At 40.9% G+C, this 9,790-nt stretch overlaps 1 protein-coding gene across 1 annotated transcript; it reads right to left on the reverse strand.

The window, feature by feature from the left end:
* Nucleotides 1-578: 578 nt before the first annotated feature.
* Nucleotides 579-1,754, reverse strand: LOC128618571 (myotubularin-related protein 2-like). Its single transcript, XM_053642243.1, has one exon. It carries the CDS (start codon nucleotides 1,010-1,012, stop codon nucleotides 668-670), a length of 345 nt encoding a protein of 114 aa, XP_053498218.1. The 5' UTR covers nucleotides 1,013-1,754; the 3' UTR covers nucleotides 579-667.
* Nucleotides 1,755-9,790: the final 8,036 nt, after the last annotated feature.

Consider the following 9,790-nt stretch of genomic DNA (forward strand, 5'->3'; position numbering starts at 1 on the left):
TGCGCAAGAGGGGATGTGAGTTCAGTAGCCTAACACAACAAGACGTATAGTCATTTCTATTTAATTAGTTTTTTAATTTTGTTTGTGGGTAACGGTGGCCACTGGCATCTGGCAGAAAAAACATGGTTGCAAAATTAAAAAGTTGGTCGCATAGCGACCATTTTAGTCGCCATCTGGAGCCCTGTGGAATGTCCTGGAAAAGAGAGTTAGGTCTCATTATGGTCTCTTACTTTATAACATTAAAATAAAACAATAGTTCCCTCACAAACCTCTCCCCCCCCCCCCAACTCTTGAAACTAATAAGACTTACAATGTTACTGAGAAACTGGAAAGTGCAATGTCCTCTCTGCCGTGACACTGGAGACTACTTCCATAAAACTTCCATAAATAGATAACTTATAAATCTTAACTAGATCACAATGATCATACGTCTTTTTCTTTAAGTAACATGTTTATAATATGTTTACGATTAAGCTTAGACTATGTATTGCATACGCCATACTAGACCCTGTCAATGAGCTGTTGCTATAGAAACGAGAACGAGCACATCACTATAAATCTGTGATTTCCCTTGCAGCTGGAATCAGAATCTTGCTGTTACAGAAATGTCGCCAACGCCTTCTGACCAATCAGATTGGAGAATTCAACAGTGTTGTGGTGTAAAGCATCAATAGCTGACCTGTCTCATCATCTGCCACACACAGTCGATGAACTGCACAAAGAGAGGGGATCGTTCTGAGTTGGCGTGATTCTCATCTCCAAGGCAGACACGCTGAGAAACACAGAGAGAGAGAAAGATGGGGTTAAATATACATGCGTTCACACGCCCACACACAACCATGCCCTCACTGCTCATACGCACCGAGGCCAGCTCGTGTCCGAAGCTGATCCACTCCTTCTCGATCAGTACCTGGAAGCCCCTGAGTGTGCGGTAGTGCGAGTCCAGCATCAGCATGGCCAGAGAGGTGAGCTGAGCTGTACGGTCCCAGCCGTCACTGCAGTGCACCACCATCGAGCTCTTACTACATTCAACCTTATCTGCTATACCATTAACTGCTATATGCACTGCACCTGCTAATAACAGCCACACACACACACACACACACACACACACACACACACACACACACACACAGAGTCAGGTCAAACAACCATCACTTCACTGACTGAGTAAAACACAACACACAAGGGTTCACAAACAAGGTATCACAAATAGTTGTCTAGAACAACATGTAGACATTAATGAATTAAATAAGTACTTAACAATTAAAATGTAATAATTATTCGCAATGTATGTTCAGGGCATAATATCTAACTACAAAACAAAACAGATGCTCTGTGTTCTTATGTTCTTCTGTTTCCTGTTTTGTGAAATGTCTTCGATTAGGAGAGGAGCTGTTTAAATAAGGCTAGACATTGCTGCTCTCTACATGCATACCTGTTCAAACAATTACTGAGTAATAAGTATATCAATGCTTAGTTATGCAGTTATCCAATCAGCCAATCATGTGGCAGCAGCACAATGCATACAATGCTCACATCAAACATCAGAATGGGGGGAAATGTGATCTCTGTGGTTTGGTTTGATGTGTTGTGCATGCTGAGATGCTTTTCTGCTAACCACAGTTATAAAGAGTGATTATATGAGTTACTACAGTATATCCTTCCTGGCAGCTATGACCAATCTGGTCACTTTCCTCTGATCTCTCTTATCAACAAGATGTTTCCACCCACAGAACTGTCTCTCACTCAGAGTTTTCATGGGTTTTTTCTGACACCATTCTGTGTAAAATTCTAGAGACTATTGTGTGAAATTCCCAACAGTTTCTGAAATACTTGAACCAGCCCATCTGGCTCCAACAACTATGCTATGGTTAAAGTCACTGAGATCACATTTCTTCCCCATTCTGATGTTTGATGTGAACATTAACTGAAACTCTTGACGTGTATTTGCATGATTTTATGCATTGTGCTGCTGCCACATGATTAGCTGATAACTGTATAAACGAGCAGGTGTTCCTATTTAAGTGCACGGTGAGTGGATGTTGTGACTTTTATGTGTTTTGTAACTGATTTTTATATTAAATTATAGTGAATGATCTGTATTTTACACTTTATTACCCCATACAGAAGCAAAACAGATTCTATAAGGCTAATTTCTTATGAGGTTCGTATATATATATAAATAAAAATGTGTGTGTGTATATGTTTACCCTGATATACTCCAGCCAGTGTGTGGCATCTATGGCAGAGTGCCAATGAAGTTCTTCTATGGTGGGGTAGACCACCTCCTTCAGCTTGCGCAGAGACTCCTGCATCACATGGATGTTGGGAATCTCCAGGAAATTCAGTTCCGCACTGGGATAGAAAATTTCGCTCTCATAGCCACCATCTTTAGCCTGGAGGGGAAAAGAGAGGAGAGAAGAGAATGTGATGCTCGAATAAACTCACCACTACAACATGTCACATTATTATACATAAATCCCGTGCTAACTCTATACATGCACAAACCCCAAAACAGCTGATATTTGTTAATCCCTAATTATATTATTGCTGGGTTTGTTGGGCTACTCGTTGGTGGTATGAGGCTTGAATCAACTGAGATAATGACATCAATGCATCATAACCTCATGTTATCACTGTAGCCCTTCTTACAGATACAGTCACATGTTTTCAGTATGTCTTTCTTACACTGCAGTGGATAAGGTGCCACTTTTTGTTTTTCAGATGGAGGTTCAGACATCTGTGAATCATTCTGTGAGGATGGGAGTTCACATGTAGATGGTGAGTAGTGTTTTTATTTTGTGAGTGCTTTTAATGAAGGCTCATTGCATAGTGGGGTTTTGGTAGTAAGATTTCACTGTTAGCACTTCAGTACACATGCACTACGTTTACATGGACAGCAGTAATCTAATTATTGACCTTATTCTGAATAAGATAACATTGTGATTAAGGTGTTTACATGAGTCGCTTTTAGAATACTTCTCTCATGTTCCCGTTTTACATGTTATAGAACATAGATGGATTAACGGCACGTCATTACGTCACCGCGCCACGCCGTCCGACATCCCTCCAGGATTTCACGTGTCAACATACAGTTGGTCTTCGTTATGGTACCGTATACAGTCTGGGGTGTTATTTTTAATTTTTACGAAAGCTTCAAGTGCAGTTAATTATTTGTCATGCTGTACGTGCAAATAGACGACTGCTTGAAGCCACTAGCAAGATAGCTTCTAATCCGTGTAACCTCGCTTGTCATTTCTTTTCCCACAAATAGCCCTCTTTTTTTAATCTTCCCATATTAGTTAAAACAAAGTATTTTTATTGGTCTAGCCTAATGAAGTTCCTCAGCTGTAGGTGTTTTAATCAGCGGAAATAGTGACACATCTCTGCTGAAAACCATCACAGAAATTCTAATGGATTCCACTACAAATACCATTACAAACCTTAAAAACCATTACCAAATTTCAAAGGTGTTCTATTGGTCCTTAATGGTACCCCCTAGACATAACATGCCACCAATAAACGGCAACAAATTACCATTAGAGGTCCTAAGGGACCATTACAGATTCCATTAAAACCAATGCAATTCCCATTAAAACCTTTACCAAATTCTATAAGGGTTTCTGTTGTCAAAACAAAGCATTTTTTTTTATCAGTCTAGCCTACAAGACAAAAAGCTGCCACTTGAGTGCATACAATTTCCTTGTGGATGGTGCTCTAGCATTTAACATGGTCTCTACAATCTCAGTTGTGAGAATAGAATCTATGAGCTGGGGCCCCTCAGGGGCCAGACCCACAGTTTCCACAGTTCTGGCCAAGGGTGATAAATCAGCCCTCCGGCTTGAGACAGTAGATCCACTCTAAGAGCTCAAATGGGGCACCTGACAGACCTTCCAGGACCACAGAAAGGTCCCAGGAAGGTATGCGCGGCCTGCAGATCGGCCTCAGCCGCCTGACACAACACATAAACCTCGAAGTTAGAGGATGTTGCCCCACAGAGGCTCCATCAACAGGGGCATGACTGGCCAAAATGGTGGCCACATAAACTCTGATTGTAGAAGGAGCCCACCCTGCTGAGAAACGTTATTGTAAGAACTCCAGGACTGTAGCTATTGCGCATTTCACTGGGTCTAGATGAAGTTCCTCACACCACAAGACAAAAAGCTGCCACTTGAGTGTATGGAAAATATCTATGAAGTGCAAACAATATGTGTAACTGACATTTGGATATATTAATGAAGTGAATGCAATATGTAACCAACATTTAGAATTATTACTTGAGCATTATCGTATAATCAATATTGGTTAAAAAAACATCATCTATATGTATAATCAACAGTTAGAAGCATAATCTAAATCCATAGAACAATGTTTGATCAGGTTATATTCTGAGTGGATTTGAGTTGAATGAACTCTGTGTTTCAGTGCACAACAATTGTTCTTCTGTATTAGCTGTCTCCTGTCTCCACAGCAATAAAAATTGGCAGTAGATATTTGCATGTGTGAGTAAATAACTTTGACGCAGATACAAATTAGGGAGTTAGGAGAGGGCTTCGGGAAAGGAGGTAGATATCAGCGGGGACAACCGATAGAGACAGACAGATGCTCATTGAGGCCTAAGAAGGGAGCCAAAGTCAAGACAAACAAGCCTGTGTGAAACCTTTTTTGTAAAAGAAACCTTGTCCTCATGAAACCTTTTCAAGAAAAACAACTAACTGCGCATGTTCCACAAATTTAAGATAACTCATAGACATGAATATTTAATTGTGGCAAAAGAAGATTGGTCTATTTCAACGAGGAAAAGCAAAACCCCACCTACAGAGACTATGCTGTGGAGATAGGTATATAAAGACATGTTTGTGTATGCATAATTCAGACACTCTGCAGACTGTCACACTTTATTGATTTTCAATAAAGTTTATTTACTTTTTGACATCTACTAAACTCTCTGTCTCTGAAGTTTTTGACCTAGGCTAAAAGGTTGATTTTATTCACGACACTCGCAGGCCACAATGGGTTCTAAAATTTGACAGAGGGGCCGGGCCAGGAACAGACGGATGGAGTGTTTGTGTGAACTAATATAAATGACATGTAAAAGCCATTACATGAAAGGATTTGGCCTTTAACAGGTAGCAAAGCATGAATATGCAAGGCTCATTGTACCAATTGTTTTCCAAATGCATTAATTTGATAACACAGTAGAGAAACTCACGTCCAGTTTCTCTGGGAACAATGTTGTTGATCTCCCTTTTTTGCCAGTGCATCAAACTCTGGAGATAGTTTTGTTGTGGCAATTCTCAGGATAGATCCGAGGTGTTGGTCAGTTAACCTGGATCTGTGAGGGGCTTTGTTGATGTTCATGACACTGAATGTCTGCTCACATACGTAGGTCGAGCCAAACCATGTCAGCATCTTCTGTGCCGTCCTCCGGAGGTTTGGAAAGATCTCTTCATTAAGTGAAGCATAAAAGTCATTCAGTTTAAGAGAGTTGAACTTCTCCTTTAAGACGGAGTCAGACTGAAGATCGATCAGTTCCAGTTGCAGCTCCTGTGGTGCTGTTTCAGGGTCTTGTGACAGGGGACAGGACACCAGCTGAACCGACGGCAGAATTCTCTGTGCAGGTCGCCCAGTGATTTGCTGTATTTCTTCACGTTTTGGGACGCCTCTTTCTGCATGGCTAGTGTGGGGGAATGAGAGAGAGATTTGTTTGAAATTTGACTGGAGAACAAAGTCAGCTTGGATTTGAAGGCTCTAACATTTGTGTACATGTCGTGCACAAACTGATCTTTCCCCTGTAGCTTGACGTTCAGCTCATTCGTGTGTGAAAATATGTCCACAGCAAACGCAAAGTCACAAAGCCAGCCGTTGTCGCTTAGCTCAGAAAATTCGTCGGATTTCCCCATTAACTCCAAAAATGCGATAATTTCCTCTTTGAGCTCCCACACTCGTTGAAACACTTTGCCCAAACTTAACCAGCGGACCCGAGAGTGGTAGAGGAGTCCTGGTGATCCGCATCAGTTTACTCCAGGAACGTAAGAAACTGACAATGCTGAAGTCCCCTTGCTCGTATAAAGTTAACAAGTTTTACGACTGGATTCACGACATGATTAAGCTGCAATATAGACTTACACAGAGATTCCTGATAAATGATGCAGTGAAGGAAAATAACACCCTGGTCAGGGTTTTCCTCCTTCACTTTGTCCTGGATTCTTTTCAACAGCCCAGTGTTTTTTCCAGTTAAATTTGGCGATCCATCCGTGGTGACATTGGCAAGTTTACTCCAAGGTATCTTCATTCTCTCGATGACAGCAGATACCTGGTTACACAAGTCCTCTCCCCGCCTTTTTCCTTTCAGGGACTCCATGGTCAAAAACTCCTCCGTTATCTCAAAACTGTCGTTAATCCCTCGGATAAAATTAGGAGCTGAGCAGTGTCTTTTATGTCGTTACTTTCATCCAGTGCTAGTGAATATAACTTAAAAGACTCCGCCTTTTTGTTTAATTCGCTGGCGATATCTTCGTCAATTAGTTCCACACGGCGAGTCACAGTCCTGTGTGATGAACTGATTTTTTCAAAATTGCCTTTGCTCTCCGGACACAGGAGACCTGCTGTCTCTACCATGCATTCTTTCAAAAACTCACCTTCGGAGAAAGGCTTGCTAGCCTTTGCTAATTTGCACGCCAGCAAAAAACTTGCCTTGGTACTTGACTCTTGAATCGCAGTTTGTCTGTGAAAATTTTTTGCTGAGTCTGTAAATTAGCCGTCAACCTCTGAGCCATAGCCGCCCGTTCTTGCATTGACTGCTTGCTAGCGTAGTTGGCATGCTTCGTGGCAAAGTGACGGCTGATGTTGTATTCTTTGAAAACCGCAACAGTTTCTTGGCATATCAGGCGTACAACCGTTGATCGGACTTCAGTGAAAAAATATTTTGTTGTCCACTCCTTATTAAACACTCGGCACTCACTGTCCACTTTTCTTTTCTTTGGTCCACTCATTTTTACAGAAGGGCTCAAAGGGCAAAGCGAAAAAGTGAAGTAGAGAGTAATACACCACACTGAGGTTTAATAATATAATTTGGACAAGTTCGGATTAAAGCCGGATTAAAAAGCCCAACGGGCCATATATGGCCCTCAGGCCGTAGTTTGCCCATGCCTGGTCTAAACATACATGCATCGACAGCTCCGTGTCAATAACACGATTTCCTACCACAAAAACGTGAGCGACTGCAAGCAAATAAGCAACCTACTTATACTGCAAGCAAATATGACTCATTTGATCTACAGCTACTGTGCAGCTAGAAAGTTTAACGTTTACAGTTTTCTGTATTTCTCCATACATTTGACCTGAAACCTGATCAGATCTTCATCTAAGTCCTTAAACTAGGTAAAAGAGAACCCGGTTAACAACAGATGCAAAAAAAAAACAGTAGTTTTTACAGTTATTTATTAAGCAAAAATGATCCAGCGTTAAATATCTTTGTAGGAAAAGGTATGTGAAGTCTAGGAGTATGAGTTCATTTAAATGGGGCTGATTGAAGTCAGGCGTTTCAATCAAGGGAATGGCAATTAGGCCCGCCCATGTTTCAAGAACATTAACTTGGGTCTTCACCATCAAAGTCTGGTCTTCACCACACAGGTTTATGGAAGTGTGCCCTGCCTCGATCAAAGGACATTCCTGAGGACCTCAGAAAAAGAGAGTTGTCAATGCTCACCGGCTTGGAAAGGGTTACAGAGCCATTTCTAAAGAGTTTGGCTTCCACCAATCCACTGTGAGGTAAATGACATACAGATGGAGGAAATTCAGCACCACTGTTACTCTCCCAAGGAGTGGGCGTCCAGCAAAAAAAGATCACTCCAAGGGTGTGGTGAATAATATCACAATAAGTCATAAAGAACCCCAGGGTAACATCTGAGAACCTACAGGCCACTACTTTCCATAAAAGAACACTGCTGCCTGTCTGAAGTTTGCTCAAATCCATGTGGATATGCCAGGAGCCTATTGGAAGAATGTTCTGTGGACAGATGAGTCCAGAATAGAACTTCTTGCTTTAATTGAAAATCATTGTTTGATGCAAACTGAAAATAGCATCCCAACATAAGAACTTCATCCCAACCGTGAAGCATGGGGGTGGCAGCATTATGGTTTGGGGCTGCTTTGGGTCCAAACCAGCTTGCCATTATTGATGGACCTATGAATCCTAGATTGTACCAGGAGAATGTCAGGGTATCTGTCTGTGAACTCAAGCTTAACTGTAAGTGGGCCTTGCAGCAGAGACAACGACCTTAAGCACACAAGTACGTCTACAGAGAAATGGTTAAAGCAGAAGAAATTGAACATTTTGGAATGGCCAAGTCAGACCTTAACTCAATAGAAATGTTGTGGAGGACCTAAAAAGAGCAGTTCATGCAAAGAAGCCTGCCAGCATCATTGAGTTTAAGCAGGAGGAGTGAGCCAAAATTCCTCAAACCCATTGTGCAGGATTGAGTTATCGAAATGTTTGCTTCAAGTTATTGCTGCTCGAAAGTCTCACACCGGTTACTGAAATCAAAAGTTTACATACTTTTTTCAGCAAAGGTGTTTAATGTTGGGTAATTGTGCTCAGTGAATAAATGTGAAAACTATAATGCATTTGTTTAATTGGGTTCTCTTTATCTAGTTTTAGGGCTTGGATGGAAGTTCTGTTCACATTTCAGGTCAAATGAATTTAATTTTATACTTGTTTGTATTCTTTTTTGATTTTGGCTATAAAATCTTTATATTTTTATCTTTCATATATTTTCTGGATTGTTCTGGTAAAGTCTTGAAATTGCTGCTCCTGAAATCAAAACTGGTGTTTCGAGATGTTTTTGTATCTGTTATGGCCTCCAATACCATAGTTAAAAAAAAAAATTTAAAAAGTGACTTCTGGGGAAAAATGATACAATTTTAATGCTTCAACATGCACTAGACTTGTGTTCGTCCAATTAAATGCTCTCTAGAATGTCTAGGAATGTGTGGGTCTTGAGGCGGGTCTTGCTCAACAGTAGCAGCTCATTAGCATCAATGTTCTTCAGAGCTGGGCGTATCCCAAACACTGTTAGCTGTTGTGTCACACTTCAACAGGCCACCACTCTTATTTCCTGTTTCAAAAAGAAATACGTCGTCATACAGAATCAAATCACAGCTCTCAAAGTTGTTTTGTGGGGACTGTAAAGTAAAAAAAATGAGCGCATTGTTCATCTTCCTTTAAAAGGTGCAATAGTTTTATTTATTTATTTATTTTTCACTTCTACAAATAACCTGGGAGATATGTAAAACATGATAAAAATAATGGATTAAGTTGTTTCCTTAGCAAAAGTGCATCAAGTCACTTAGAAAACCTGTTTAAAAAAACAGACTTCTGGTCTGGAAAGCTTGTTTGTGTTTGGATGTGCCTCCTGTCAATCATTTTAGAGACACTTTATGGGCAACCATAGTTCCTGGGCTGGAGCTTTGTGAACATGAGCGGGAAACATTCAAATGTCAAAGTTGCTATTCCATCAGCTCTGCATGACGTGACATCAATTAAATGTGCTAGAGCTCTGCTTCTCTGCACTTTATGGAACAGTCTTCCTATTAGTGTTCGGGACTCAGACACAGTCTCAGTGTTTAAGTCTAGGCTTAAAACGTATTTGCTTACTCAAGCCTACCCTGACTAGATTCTGTTCTACTACTTCGCAGTCATAATAATCTTTTTTCTCCCTCTCTCCTTTCGCCGAGCCCCACACGAATTTATGGAGATACTAGAGATCCAGATCCTTTCTGCCTC

This window comes from Ictalurus furcatus, chromosome 14, assembly GCF_023375685.1.
Source record: "Ictalurus furcatus strain D&B chromosome 14, Billie_1.0, whole genome shotgun sequence".
Taxonomy (NCBI): Eukaryota; Metazoa; Chordata; class Actinopteri; order Siluriformes; family Ictaluridae; genus Ictalurus; species Ictalurus furcatus.